Below are 15,879 nucleotides of genomic sequence, written 5' to 3'. Positions count from 1 at the left end.
GTGTTCCATCTATAAAAAACTACAAGTTTGATGCTGATGAGTGTCGTCAAGCTATTTCTACTTTTCTTGTGTGTGGCAAGCATTCATTGGAACTCGGAGCATACTAATGATGAATATATTTGCATTACTGCTCATTGGGTTGACAAAGATTGGAAGCTACAAAAGAGAATCATAAGGTTTAGAGCTTTACTTCCTCCGTATGATAGTTTGAACATATCGGATGAACTTGTTTTATGTTTATCTCAATGGGGTATAGATAAGAAAATTTTTAGCATCACTTTGGATAATGCTTCTTATAATGATGTTATGGTTTCTTGTCTTAAAAATTGTTTTCGTGCAAACCGAGCTATTTTGTGTGATGGTGCTTTTTTTCAAGTTAGATGTTGTGCACATATATTGAATCTTATAGTTAAAGTTGGTTTGGAACTTGCTGAAGATGTTGTTAATAAGATTCGAAATGAAATTAGGTACATAAAAAAGTCAAGAATTTGTAGGAAAAGATTTTATGATGTGGCCGACAAAAGTTTTCATTTGAATGTGACCAAAAAGTTGCATCAAGATGTGTGTGTGAGATGGAATTCTACTTTTTTGATGCTTGAATCTTCTCTTTACTATAAAGATGTGCTAGATTATTGGGGCTAACGGGATAAAGATTATCAAATGTTTGCACTTTCTAACGAGGAGTGGAGAAATGTTGCTATTCTTTGCAAATTTTTGAAAGTCTTTTATGATGTGACTTGTGTTTTTTCTGGTTCTAATTATCCAACGGCTAATCTTTATTTTAGAGGGGTTTGGAAGGTTCATAAGGTCTTGCTTGATACAATTAAAGGTCCTTATTCGTTTTTAACTCAAATGGTTAAGCAAATGCAAGAGAAATTTAATAAGTATTGGGCTGAGTATTCGTTGATATTGTCATGTGCTGCAATTTTAGATCCTCGTTACAAGTTGAATTATGTGCAGTATTGCTTTAAAACAATCTATGGTATTCATGCTTTAGATTTTGTTGAGACCATTCTTAGCAATCTTAGACTCTTGTTTGATGAGTATGTTAAGAAATCCAAATCCACGTCTTCCTCTTTGGCTGGGAGTTCTAATGTTTCGGATAAAAATCTTGTTGATTCTGGTTTGGATGAACACAATGTTAATAGTGCTGATTTTGGGGGATGTTTTGATAAGAGTGATGATTATAAACGGTATTTAGACGAATCTAGCACTAGGAGTGAAAAGTCACAGTTGGAAATTTATTTGGAAGAACCGGAGCTTGAGTTGAATAGTCAAATAGATGTTTTAGATTGTTTGAGCAAAAGTTCAGTTCGATACAATGAGCTTTCATTATTGGCTCGTGATCTTTTGGCAATTCCAATATCGACTGTAACTTCCGAATCGGCTTTTAGCATGGGTAAGAAAGTTATCACACCTTTAAGGAGTTCACTTAAGCCAAAAACGGTTCAAGCCGTTGTTTGCTTGGATGATTGGATGCGAGCTAAGGGATTTTCAACAGGTAATTGTTGTTCTCGTTTTATTGTTGTAATTTTATATTATTTTTTCATCAATTTGATTATCTAATTATTTATTCTTATTTTATGTTAGAAATTGATTGCAAAAAGGACAATGAGGACAATGAATACGATGAGGATGATGTTTCTTCAATTGCTTTTTAGGATATTTCCTTTCTAATTGTTGAAATTTTAGTTTAGTTTACAATTTATATTTTGTTATAAAATTAAATATGTAGATTGGTTAATGTATGGATATTTTGGTTGTTTGCTTATATTTTGCAACTTTTTTATACAATTTTAGTGTTTACAAAAAAAAAAAACGGGCCGGGCCGGGCGCGAGCTTAGTATTTTTTTCCTCGGGCCGGGCCCGAAAAAAATTTTAGGCCCATATTTCGGGCTAGGCGGGCCCGGGCTTAAAAAGCGAGCCAAAATTTTTTCTGGGCCCGGCCCGACCCGACCCATGAGCACTTCTAAACACCACCTTAGTATAGCATAAAGAAAAGGTTGGATCGTACCATCATGTTAGACGTTTCATAACTTCAAACATAGGTGGAATTGAAATGATTAATACTTCAAAGACTTCGTGGAACAAGGAGATCTTGATAACTATAATGGTGCAAATTCAAATTTAGATGATGATGAATTCAGTCAATGACTAACAAATGATGATAATGAGCATATGTTAAACATTAAAGAGAGAATAACCCAACAAATATGAAACTAGAACAATTAAATAAAATTACATATGATGTTTATTTTTCTTGTTATTTTTATTAGTAATCATATTATCAACTATTTTTAAAACTAACAAAATACATATGATGATTTGATTTTAATTCTTGTTATTTGTTTAAAAGTTATTTTATCATATTTATATTTTTATAGTAATTAACATTTTAAGAATATAAATTATGTAATGTATAATTACAATTTGTATTGCTAAATATAATATAAAGAATTACGATATAATTAAAGAGAGTACAATTCCTACCCTAGTAATCATTTAGTCTGGTTGTTCAAACAAACCCTTAAGGGTAAAGAATAATTTTATTTTTATTTTTATTTTTATTTAATTTTTAATTTTAATTTTTAATTTTTTAAAAATTTTAAATAACTTTAACAATTTCTATAAATTTTGAATTTTTATAATAATTTTAAAATCTTTAAATAATTGTTGTGATATTATGTCAAATTAACATATTTATATGTTTTATTTTGATCAATTTTTGGATATGATGCTATTAATTTTGGTGTTTATTGCTTAATTTCTATATAAGTGCAGTGTGAGTCCAAAATGTGGAGAACAAATGAAAATATGAAGTCAAATAAAATTTGGGTATGGAAGTAATAATTTAACATACAAAATTTTTATATTTTAATATTTATTTTCATTGTTTTATTTAAATATTATTTATATAAATATTTACTAAGAGTTAAATTAGGATTAAGTTTTATGTCCTATATTTTATTTAGATAAATGTTGATATGGTGAATCAATAAATTTATTAATTTTTTCATGGAGTTTGAAATAATTTGACAAAAATTAAATGAAGAAAAAGAAAATGGATTAAAATAACTTTTTATATAGTTCGAGAGTAAAAAAAATAAATAAAATAAATAAATCTCATCACTTACTAAATTAAATATAAAAATTGAAAATAAAGCATTTTTCTTGTTCAACCAAATTTTACCAGTTTAAAGAAAACCTTGTTTCATATATACTGGTTCAAACCGGGCCACTAGTTCTAATTCCACCGGTCCACTCTCAAGTTTTTAAATTAAGGGCACGTTTGGTTCGCTGTAATGGAATAGAGCTGTAATTGAATAGATGTGTAATGGAATAGAGCTGTAATAGTAATTCAATTGTTTGGTTGAATGGAATGGAATAGAACTGCAATAGTATTCTTGTGTTTGGTTGAATGGAATGATGTTGTAATACCATAAGGAAAAAAACTAAAATGACTAGAATACCCTTAGCAGAAATTTTTTTTAGGTAGATGATTGTTGTTATTGTTATTAAATTATAATAAGATTATTAATATGAATAATAAATATTTTAATCATATTTTAACATAATTATTATTCAATATAATTTAATAAAAATATCTAATTTAATAAAATTCTTAATATAATTATTCTTATATGAATTTACTAAAATTATAATATATAATAATATAAAATATATATATAACCTACTTTATTATTTTTAAACCACAATACATATTTAATGTGCTAAAATATCATTGATGAAACAAATAATTTAATTATTCTACAATTAAAAAAATATTAGAACTAATAAATAACTTAAGAATTAAATTTTGCATAAACATATATATTCATATATTAACAAAAAGGTTACATGACTTCATTAGTTTTTATGTCATAATCCAAATATTAGAAACACAAAAAGTCCCCAAAATATCATCAACAGAACAACGATTTTTAATGGTCAGCAAGAAATCTTCTGACCCATTCCAACCGTACATTAGAAGGTAAACTAAAGAAAATGAGCATTTGCATTGGATGATCTGGAATTTTGCTCAATGCTCGATAGCACTCATCCACAGTTAAACCTTCTATTTCACATAAGGTTGGATATAAATTTATAGCTTTTTCTTGGATGATCTGGAATTCTTCTGACTTTTGTTGAACTACCACATCGGAGGCAATACTCCTACTGATTTGTTCGCCAATGGCCCGCATGTTTTCCGCCAATAAAGTGGAATTAGACTATCCTTGTGAGGTGAACAAATTTTGAAAATAGTCTAGAGCAATTTGCATAAATTCTTCGTCTTCAAAATCTTTGATCATGTTATTATGTTGATGCTTTGTAGGTATATGTATAATTGAGCTAAAATTAAAATTTCATCTATATATTGAATTAAAATTAAATTTATATATATACAATTGCACCAAAATAAAATTTTAAATCACATTCTACATCAAATTAAAATTTAATGTAATTTTAAGATTTATTTAAAATTTTTTGTTTCCATATTTATTATTAATATTCATTACAGTTAATTAAAACAATATTTTGTTAATTAAAACAATTAAAGACTTTGTAATTATTAAACGGTATTTAATAATTAAATATATAATTTAATTATTTTATTTTAATAAATTGGAATATTAAAATAAAAATATTAAAAATAAAAAATTTAATTTAATTATTTTAATTAAATATATAATTTAATTAGTTTCATGCATTTCATTATTGTGTACACCACCTAGTAATGGCAACTGAGTTCGTACAAGGAAATTATACTTGACCATCATGCAACTAATATGTGTACACCATTATTAAAAACAGAATCTTTTTACCATTATGTTCAATGCCAAACAAATCACCAACAAGCCATAAATACGTATTTCAAACATTGATAACACTATAAGAATAAAGTTTGAATTAATCACATCTTCCAATAAACTCATGCGAAATAGAGAACTTTGAACTTGAGTTCGCAGAAATAGCTTTGAGAGGTGAGGGACAAAAATCTGACTGATGGAAGAAACTTTAAGCCACATATACAAGAAAATTAGAAAAAACGTGGCTCAACAATGGGCATGCTACTACATATCTAAAGTGAAACTTAAACACAAGAAAAATATGCCATGATAAGTTAGGAAAATAATGCACAATTCCTTAATGCTGTTATATCAAAGAAAGATCATAAATGTCATCAAGATCAGGGATTTAAATTGCGGTCGCGGTCGCGTTTTCGATCGCGGTCGCGGACATAACGGATACTATTGCGGTCACTGCGGATATCGCGGTCGTGAATTTTTTTAAAATTCGCACAACTTATTGTAAAACATAGTAATTATAATTATAAAAAGTCACTTTTAATGATTTTTAGAGTGTTTTCTAACACTTATGAACCTTTATTAATATGATATGAGAACACAACTTTTATAATCATTAATTATTCTTACATTTATTTATTTAATTTTCTAAGAATGTTATATTAACTAATAACAAAGTAAAAAAAGGAAATATTAAAATTTATCATATTTAATAAGTTTGAAAGTTTTATAGATAAAAGAATTGAAAATTCATACCTAAGAGATGTCTTCAATATTTCTTGTGACTTTAAAGATGGTGCGAGATATAAACATTCTATCTCTGCAAAAGGAAAAGAGGAATAGATAAATGTATAGATTCTCATTAATTATTTCTATTTCCTACCACTTATTCTCACTCTCATTCTACTTTCATATATAATTTAACATGCTTGATTCTTAATTATCTTTTCATAAAATATACTTCATTCATTTATCTAAAGATATATATTATTTTAAATGTTTTAATATCATCAAAATTAAGAACAATAACAAAAGTTTTCTTTAAAAAAACATACCTTACAAATAATGATAGTGGTACGATTTAGTTTTCACCAATTAGTGTAATGACGAGGAAGATCAAATCCTTCACCTTCACTTTGGGAGCGTTCTTAACTTGATTCTCTTGACCTTTGTCCAAAAATATATCCAAAAAAAGTAACATTTTCACATTGGTTTTCATATAATTGATATGGAGGATATATTTGAAGAGGAGGATACATGGGAGGTGGAGGTGGGTGATACATTGGTGGAAGAGGATGCATTTGAGGTTGGTATGGCACACCATAATTAGGAAATGGTGGATAATAACCATATGGTTGTGGATAATCATGTGAAGGTTGAAAATATGAAGGTTGTTCTGGTGGATAAAAACCTTGAGTGCTAGTAGATGATTCACTATACCCAAGGTTACTAGAACTCGATCTCCTACCAGATGAAGATCCTATAGAAGTATGCTTCTTGCCTTATATTCTATTGATGGAGCTCTAGGTTCACTTCTATCTCTCCTAGGTTCAAGAAACATATTTCCATCAGACTCTGATCTGTCACGAAAATGTCCACCAATGGTACCAACCCTATATTCTCCTCCATACTGACTAGAATACCTAATTTTACCTCTATCACCACTATATTTATCATCCTCATCAATTGGACTTATACCACCACCATCAGGTCCATCGCCACTCTGACTTGGAGTTGAACTAGAACTTGAATGAGACAAAAGTTGTTGTTGAGATTGATCAACATCTATTTCATCATCAGAGGTATCCACAGGTAACACACCGGCATTTTCACCATCTAACAATGGATTCTCTTTCTCATGAAGCCATTCTGATAGTGGATCAACATCTTCAAAGATATGATCAAGGCTGATAGGATTAAAACTAGCATTTATATCATCAGTGCTCATTCTTTTTTGATGTCTTATCTGAAGCCTCATATTATAATAAGTAAACACTAGTTTTTCAAGTTTTTTATACTTTAACCTATTTCTTGCCTTGGTGTGAATATAACTAAATGTGCTCCAATTTCGTTCGCAATTTGATGCTGAAGTTGTTTGACTAAGCACTTTAATTGTTAATTTTTGTAATTCGAGAACACATGTGCCGTATATTATCCACCACTCAGCTGCATAATATTATTTAAATTTCAAAATAACTTCAAAATGTACAATATAATTAAATAATATAAATTAAATTAAATAATTTAATTAACTGTTTACCCAGATTTATTTGCTTCCAAGCTCTTTGTGCTTGTGGAGTATCGAATGTCTCATGTTTATCTCTAAATAGTAACAACTGCATAAATAAAAGATAGAGTAAAAATAAAAATAAAAATTCTATTTCAAATTATATAACTAAGTTACAAATAATAGTACTTGAATCTAACCTGATTAACCATTCTGACTTGAGTATCAAGAGAAGGTTCTAATCTTTCAATTGCTGATTGTGTACCTTCTAATGTTTCTATTAGTACATTCTCAGAATGCTCCACCCCAAATTGAAATTGAGGATTGAGAAAATAACCTAAGTATAATTTATAAGAATATCATCAAATAATAATAATCTAAAGCTTAAAATAATAAAATATAAAAATAGTTCTTAATTATATGAAACATTTTATCTTACCAGCTGAATGTAAGTCAGAATGCATAAAATTCCATCTATTGTCAATAATCTTTTTGTACTTAGTGAAATATCGACAATTTGATGAATTTCTCGTTTAGCTCTATCAACAGCCTCATAAATAAAGCCCATTGTTGGTTTTTCATCGCTATCCACAAGTCTCAATACTTTTACTAGAGGCTCGTAAACTTTTATGAGGTCATTAGCTTTTTTCCAAAAATCTTTTCCCAAAACAATTTTTTTGGCTTCATAAGCAGGCCCTGACTTTTGCTGTCCCCATTTTGATTCTTTAAATTCCTATATATTCATAAGAAAATTTTTAAAATAATATAATTTAAATTATTTGGAACTAATAAAATCATTAAAGGTTTCTATATTTAAGTAATTATATTAACTAATTATAAAATACTGACCTTTGAATTAAACATTTTTCTCAGACCTTGCTTTTGTCTTGTTATCTCTTCAAGTTGAATGAAATGAGTTGCAAATCGAGTAAGAGCGGTCAAGTATTTGTTTCCTTGTGTATACTTCTTCATCAAATCAACAGTCCAAATGTGATTGTATATAAAGCAAGTCACTTTCTTTGCCTCATCTAACACTTTTGCTACACTGGGCTTTTTCCCAATATCTTCAAGGCATAAATCTAAACAGTGAGCTGCACATGAGGTCCAATATAAATGTTTTCTTTTCAACATTAATTTTTTTCCAGCAGCTTTCATTGCTGCCTCATTATCAGTCACTATTTGGACAATTTAATTTTCTTCAATTTCTTCTACAACTGAATCTAACAAACAGTAGTAGAATTCAGCATCTCTACTATGGACACTTGAGGCATCTATCGATTTCCAAAAAATGGTTCCTTTATTGCAATAAACAAGGAAATTAATGATGTGCATTTGATTCAAACTGTTGGTCCAACCATCACACATTAGAGTTGCACCCAATTTTTTCTAATGAGTCTTTAGTCCATTTACCCAATCATGAACTCGTTGATACTCTGACTCCAAATACACATCTGAAACCTCATAAGGTGTTGGAAGCTTTACACCTTGTCCAACTTCTGCTGACACTTGAATTAAGTTATACAACCATGGAGAGCTTGCTAATTGAAAAGGAAGTCTTTCATATATTAAAAATTTAGATACCGCTTCACCTATCTTCCTTCAAAAAGTCTTTAAAAAAGAGTCATTGACCTTTGGTTGCTTTGAACTTTTGTTTCTAACCAATTCAGGTATAGCTCTCCTTAAGGTAAACTCAGACTCACTTGGGATGGATTTACTTGTTCTTTCTCTATTATGTTCTCTAGCTAATCCATGAGAAGATCGCCCTTCTTCATAAATATTATCCCAACCACCAGTGCTTCGTTTGAATTATTCCCTTCTATGCCACTTGTGTTGTGATTGGATACTTTCTCGAGTTGCTTGCCTTATAGTAGAAACCTCATCAATGAATCCCTCGTGTTCATCCTCCTCTTCTATTAATTAAGATAAAAATTCATCTTTTCTCCTCTTTTTGTCTATTTTCTTTGTGTTGCTTTCTTTTAGTACATTCATCGTACTTTCTCTAATGACACATGTTAATAAAATAAAAATAATTCACACTTTATATTATTATCAATTATATATAATCTTTATTGATAAATTTACAATAACATTTAAAAATAAAAAAAATATATCACATACCAGTAACATTAGGGCATGGTGCAACATTGCCGGTTTTATGAGCAATGTGCTCTTTAAATCGTGTTATTCCTCCTTTCACAACTTTACCACAAAGTTTACATACGATATTTCCTCTCACATTTGGCACTGGAGTTCCAAAGTGCCAACCTATATCATTACTTGGTGCACCCTCCAATCCTTCAGTCGAGAACTCTTCACGTGGTGGCATGCTTTATTTTATTTATATATAAGAAACATAAAATTATATTTAGAAATACAAGCAACTCATTACTTATATTATCAACAATATAATACCAAAAAAGTAAACAAAATTTAAAGCTAAAGTAAAGACCTAATATTATAGAAATAAATAAATAAATATTGTGTAAAACAATTTAATAATAATAATAATGGTATTAATAATAATAATAATAATAATAATAATAATAATGATGATGATGATGATGATGGTATTAATAATAATAATAATAATAACAATAATAAAAATCTTAAAATTAAAAATTATATAAAAGGATATAGATAAATAAAATGATATAATAAAATAAATGTATTTAAAATATTTAGGTAAATAAATATGAAAAGAAATATAATTGAAATAATAATGCAAAACTAATTACATTTTAATAATATGGTAATAATAACAAGTAAATAAATAATAAAATAAAAAAAGGAAAAATAATAATAGTAATAGTAATATTAAATTAATTAATTCAATAATAAAATAGCAAAAATAACAAAAAAAGGGACCAAATCGAACTAAAAAACATAAATTTGCGGAAAAATAGAAATAAATAAAAAGAAAAAGGACCAAGTTGAATGCGCGAAAAACAAAAAGGGATCAAATGGGAAATAATCCCCACGCTTCAAAACGCACAGCTTCAAGGTGGACCAAATTGAAATACGAAATAAATTATAGGAAAAAATTCAAAAAAAAAAGAAGCTTGATTGTAAATAATAAAAAATCAGAAGGGCTAAAATCGCAATTAACCCTTCCGTTCAAAAACACGCGGATCCTAAGAAACGGGTCGGGTAAGTGCGCGGGTCAGGCCAAAACGACGTCGTTTTGGTGCCTGAGAGGCTTGCCCAAAACGGCGTCATTTTGGAAGCCTATTTAAATCAAAATTTTTTTCAAAAACTTCATTTCAGCCCTTATTTAATTTTTTTTTCCTTTTCTCTCCATTCTCCATTTTCTCTCAGGCCATTGCCCAGAATCCGGCCATCGGCCATAGTGGCACCATGGGTCAATGACGCACATGTGGCATGGTACCTGATGGTCAAAAATTGCCCCAAAACATTTTAAACCCCTTTTTTGTGTAGAACACAGATCTAGGAATAAAAATCTCGAAAAAGCACTCTGTGCTGTAGATTCAAGACATGTAAGCAAGAAATCCAAGAATATGCTTCGGTTACTTTACTACTTTACTTACTAGTTAGTAGTAGTGTAATACTTACTTGAAATTAAGAATAGAGTTTCTATTGCTGCTGTCTGTGACTCTGTTGTTTGCCGAAATATGGAGAAATAGAATTTCGCATTTTTGTTTGCTTGTGAGTTTTGAACTTTGGAGTTTTTTTCTGTTTATTTGGAGTTCTGTATAGTGTATATATGTTTTTACTTTTTTTTGATTGAAAGCCCTCTGGTTTTGCAGGTAGGGGAATATATTCCCTTTTGTTTTATTGTAAAGTACATCACTATTCAATACCTACATCTCTTGATTTTTTTTTAATTTACGGTAACGGAAAATAACGGCAATAGCGGTCCGTTATTGCCGCAATTGGCCGTTATCCGTTAAGTTATACCGCTATCCACCGTTATCGGTGTGACTCCACTTCACTCCGTTATTTTCAAAGAATAGCGATTTGAGCGGTGGCACTACCGCTATATAACGGCAGCTATTCCAAAATCGGTCCGCTATTTAAATCCCTGATCAAGACAAGTTTCCAACTCGCTAGCCATGAATTCACCTGATAAACTTAACATGAAACAAGATATGGTTCTTGATGCAAAGTACCTCCCCATTACATTTGTCCTTCATGAAGCCATCATGTTGATGCTTCCGTTGATTTTCTATCATCTTTTGCTCCAGCTTCTTAACTGATTCCATATATTCCATCTGGCACTTTAGTTGTTCCTTCTGTAAAAGGAGCAACCAGATGTTCAATATCAATATATCACATTCTCAAGCAAATAACTATTTAAGAATGAATAATGGAAAATATAAAAACATGAGGTTATAGAATCACGCATCAGGGGGAGTGATAAATTGTTGAACTAACCTCTAAGGAATCTGTGAAATTTCTCTCAACCTCAGAGACACGGTTTTGTGCTTCTAAGTTCATTCTTTCAACTTCATCATCAAAAGCCTTCTATTGCCTTTCATTTTCTGCAATGAGCTTGTCCAGCTGTATTTCAAGCCTTCTAGCCAAACTTTTATAATCAAACTCTTCCTTTATTCTCAACATATTCTCCACCTTCATTGCCTGTGCATAATGGAGTTAGCAAGGTAATAGCATCTTACTTTTACATGATTTAGAGACTATGTTACAGGAGACATGAAGAAATGGACAGATGAAAGAAAAGTGTCAAACAACGAAAAGAAGCTTAAATATAACTAGGATGCATCTTGCCCAGTTCCTCCACTTTATAATCATGAGTTGTTTGAAAGCAGATATTACTTATAGCAAACAACGAAAAGAAGCTTAAATATAACTAGGATGCATCTTGCCCAGTTCCTCCACTTTATAATCATGAGTTGTTTGAAAGCAGATATTACTTATAGCAAACACATGATAGATTATAGTTTCAGCCCATTTTGGTGTAAGAACTCACCCTTTGACCAAACAATATCGTACTTGCAGTCTCTCCTCGATGTCGTGGGGAAGGGCCAATTGTCACAATTAATGAGGTCTTGGCAGTACCTGCAATACATAGAATCTATCTCATAATAACTCAAAAACATTCAACTCCAGATATAAAACTCCTAAAGAAATATATAAAAATTTAGATCATAAACATCTTCGCCATAATAGCTTAGTTAGGTTAAAATGTAGCCCGGGCACATGCCAACTTAAATTAACATAAAAGATGACTTACCTCCGAAAGAATCTCTGAGTAGCCTCGTAAGTTTTGAATCACGAATGGGCACATGAGCGCTATTCTCTGATAAAGCATTAATACACTTTCCCAAAGCACTCAGTGACAGGTTAATAGACTTAGCTTCTTCTAACATGTGTCCCTCACTTCTTGCTAGAAGCAAAGAGAATCAAACTCATCATCTACCAACCGGATCCAACTCATAAGTAACGCCAGCACTAGCACTTAAGAAAGTATACAGGTATATATAGGTTGGATAGGAAATATAACTTCTTTGCCAAAGATATATATATGAGATGCAATGCTTAAAAATCTTAGGTGGCAAAAAATGAAAATGCTCTTTGATATGCAGCATGCAACCGATTTGCCACTAGAAGGGAAGAAAAGATAAGCACCTGACTTTTGAACACGCTCTGAGCCTGCCAAATCTACCAATACTAGCTTGCTATTCCGGACAAGAGGCTTTGGAGGTTTGACAAAGTGAGAAGACTTGTCTGATTCACTTGGAATGGCAACTTCTTCTCCCAAGACTGATCTCTTAACATGTACCTGCAGTAACATGGTTGAATATATATTATCATTTTCCGGATCAAGGAGATCCTGGATGGTCTCCATGTAAAGCTGAAGGAAACATTGGAAACAAACTAGTAAAAGTTCTTACTGAGGAAACACAAAAGCAGAAAGTCTAACAAAAAAATCAGAGCATATAAACTGTAAGGAAACGATAAAAAATTTTAAAATCCAAGAAGCATTTTATACAAAATAGCACAGTTAGACAAACATATCCGGCTATCACACTCGAGTCCAAGTAACATTGATCTAAACTATCATCATTACATTACATGCCCGATTAAACAACAACAATAGCGATAATACATAAACAGAAACGAAGGCAATTCTCAAATCCGCATCCACACATACTACTAAGCAGTATTCGTGATTAAATCCTGAATATAGACTCTCACCTAACTAATCAATCTTCTCTAAAGAAAAACATCAACTTAATTCAATACAGAAACCAAAACATAAACTCCATGTTAACATCCTCTTAATATTAAAACCCACAATTTTGTCATTAAAAAATTTAAAGAAATTGAAATAAAGAGTACTCAACTAATCAAAATCACAAGCCATTCGGAAAACAATCCAAAGAACAAGAAGAGAACCACCTTGAAAAACATATGGATTTTTTTTCCTTTTTCCCTTTTCCAACTTAGCTTCTTTACTGGTGGCTAGTATTTAAAGCCTATATGCTTACAGATAAGAAGGTTTTTGGATGTTCCTCACACTACAAATTTTTTGTTTAATCGTCCGTCTTCATGAAATGCAAACATTCTTATCTTATATAACCATAACCGTAACCATACTTTGAGCTTAACTTTTGATTTCTTTACAATAATTAAACAGAAAAGAAAAAGAAGCAGTAATTTAATGGTATTACCTTCAAAGTCTTGGGAAATTTCACGAACGAGCCTTTGCAAAGGCAGTTTCCTGATGAGGAGTTCTCAGTACTTTGCTGGTACTTCTAGATTTAACTGCATCCAATGGAAACATCATAATTTCAATTCGTGTAAACAAGAATAAGAAAATGTGACTGAAAGGGGAAAAGAAGGGCAGTAAAAGTCTCAACCGAACTTACAATATTTGGGGAGATGAAGATGAATGAACTTTAACTAAAAGGAATCAGGAAAAAAAAGAAAAAGAAAACGTAGGAGATGAAGATGAAGGGCGAATGGATGTTTGATTTGGGGAGGAAGAAATCTGGAGTGATGAATTTTGGGAAAAAGAGAGGCAGGATATTTTGGTCTAAAAACCTAAACGGTGGGGCGTTAAATAGGTATTCAGACCCCCAACCCCTGTAATAGCAAATTCGTGAGCTGAGGGAATGCCCATGTAATAGCAATTCCGTGGAATCACAAACGGTGAACCAAACGGCTGCTTTACTGTAGCGCGCGGAATTAAGGCGGAATGGAATAGCTATGAAGTCAAATAAAATTTGGGTATGGAAGTAATAATTTAACATACAAATTTTTTTATATTTTAATATTTATTTTCATTGTTTTATTTAAATATTATTTATAAAAATATTTACTAGGAGTTAAATTAGGATTAAGTTTTATGTCCTATATTTCATTTAGATAAATGTTGATTTGGTGAATCAATAAATTTAACTGAAGTTAAATTTGGGCAATTTACCAAAAAAAAGTCTTTTTTTTTTTAAATTTACCAAAATGGGCCCAGTATTTTATTATTTACCGGAATGGGCTCTTTTTCCCGAAATCACGTCCACGTCAGCGCGATGTCAGGGGACGTTCTAGGAAATCGTGGCCACATCAGCGCGCTTTGCTGACATGGCAACAAATTGCGTCCTCTGGAGCGCGATTTGTGTCTACGTCAACAAAAGCAGTTACCGACGTGGCAACGATCTGACCCGCGCGTGAACAAAACTATAAATACCCCCCACCCCTTTGTTTTTTTTCACAAACTAATCCTCTCTCAAATTTCCTCTCAATTTCCTCTCAATTTCCTCTCAATTTGCTCTCAATTTCCTTCAAAATTTCTCTTAAATTCATATTTAATTTCAATTTGCTCTCAAGTTCTTCTTAAATTTCTCTTAAATACCTATTTTAAATAATTTTAAAAAATTTATTTTTCTAAATTTTTATCTTAGTAAAATTTTGTACGATTTCAAAGAATGGTAGGAGAATTGACTCGTCTTGATAATCATCACATATCGGTGGAACAAATGAAAATGGTAAGCGTTAAATAAAATTTTTAAATATTATTTAAGAATTTTTTATTTATGCATTTTTAGATAATTATTAATTTATTATTTTTTATAAAAGTCTGTAAATCGGGTATTGGAATGCAATATCCGGAATATGCATGCTCCTCCATCACCGTTGGTAGAGAACTACCTGCAGGAAACGGGTTTCTGGCACGTGATGAAGGTAGGTCGGGGATGCAAGGTGGACTCGAAACTAATCAGTGCGTTGATCGAGAGGTGGAGACCCGAGATGCACACATTCCATCTTCCATGTGGAGAGTGCACTGTCACTTTGGAAAACGTCAGCCTGCAATTGGGATTGCCGGTGGACGGGTATCCAGTCACGGGGTCTACCCAATCTAGCGATTGGCCAGCGGTGTGCTACGAGCTTCTGGGCGCTATTCCGGAGAAAATAGACGGAGGTAAGGTCGAGATGGGCTGGTTGCGAGACACATTCCAGGATCCGGATAAAGATTCAACCGAAATGGAAAGAATCTGATATGCTCGAGCATACATTCTTCAGTTAATTAGAGGTTATTTGATGCCGGACTTGTCACGGAGCCGCGTACATCTAAGATGGCTGTTGAAACTCGTTCATTTTAGAGCAGCCGGTGAATTAAGTTGGAGGTCTGCCGTCTTGGCCACATTATATCGGGAGATGTGCGAGGCGACACGACCGAGGAGAGAAAAAATCAGAGCCTGCCTGTCACTACTGCAGTTATGGGCAAGGTTTCACTTTCCATTTCTACGTCCTCGAGTGGACCACCCATATACATTCCCACTCATAACGAGGTAAATTTTATATTAGAGTTTACAATTATTATGTAGATATTTAAAAATAAAAGTATGCTAAAAGTTTATTTAATTAGGT

At 31.4% G+C, this 15,879-nt stretch overlaps 1 protein-coding gene and 2 long non-coding RNA genes across 5 annotated transcripts; 1 reads left to right on the top strand and 2 right to left on the bottom strand.

The window, feature by feature from the left end:
* Positions 1 to 660: 660 nt before the first annotated feature.
* On the top strand, positions 661 to 1,661 carry LOC128041704 (zinc finger BED domain-containing protein DAYSLEEPER-like). Its single transcript, XM_052632001.1, has 2 exons — positions 661 to 1,501; positions 1,591 to 1,661. Exons 1-2 carry the CDS (start codon positions 661 to 663, stop codon positions 1,659 to 1,661), a joined length of 912 nt encoding a protein of 303 aa, XP_052487961.1.
* A 7,387-nt stretch (positions 1,662 to 9,048) lies between these two features.
* On the bottom strand, positions 9,049 to 10,989 carry LOC128041968 (uncharacterized). The gene is made up of 2 exons (XR_008197171.1): positions 10,603 to 10,989; positions 9,049 to 9,359 (listed from the first exon to the last, which is right to left on the bottom strand). It is a non-coding gene; the product is annotated as an uncharacterized LOC128041968 (long non-coding RNA).
* Positions 10,990 to 11,006: 17 nt separating this feature from the next.
* LOC105771851 (uncharacterized) lies at positions 11,007 to 14,151 on the bottom strand. Of its 3 annotated transcripts, none has more exons than XR_008197170.1 (7): positions 13,881 to 14,142; positions 13,683 to 13,776; positions 12,637 to 12,790; positions 12,242 to 12,394; positions 11,978 to 12,066; positions 11,425 to 11,628; positions 11,078 to 11,282 (listed from the first exon to the last, which is right to left on the bottom strand). It is a non-coding gene; the product is annotated as an uncharacterized LOC105771851 (long non-coding RNA). The 3 variants fall into 3 exon arrangements; XR_008197169.1 differs by having other exon boundaries at positions 12,242 to 12,465; positions 13,881 to 14,139; XR_008197168.1 differs by having other exon boundaries at positions 11,007 to 11,282; positions 12,242 to 12,790; positions 13,881 to 14,151.
* Positions 14,152 to 15,879: the final 1,728 nt, after the last annotated feature.

The sequence above is a fragment of the Gossypium raimondii genome, chromosome 6, assembly GCF_025698545.1.
Source record: "Gossypium raimondii isolate GPD5lz chromosome 6, ASM2569854v1, whole genome shotgun sequence".
NCBI classification, from domain to species: domain Eukaryota; kingdom Viridiplantae; phylum Streptophyta; class Magnoliopsida; order Malvales; family Malvaceae; genus Gossypium; species Gossypium raimondii.
This window is presented reverse-complemented; position numbering and strand designations above follow the sequence as displayed.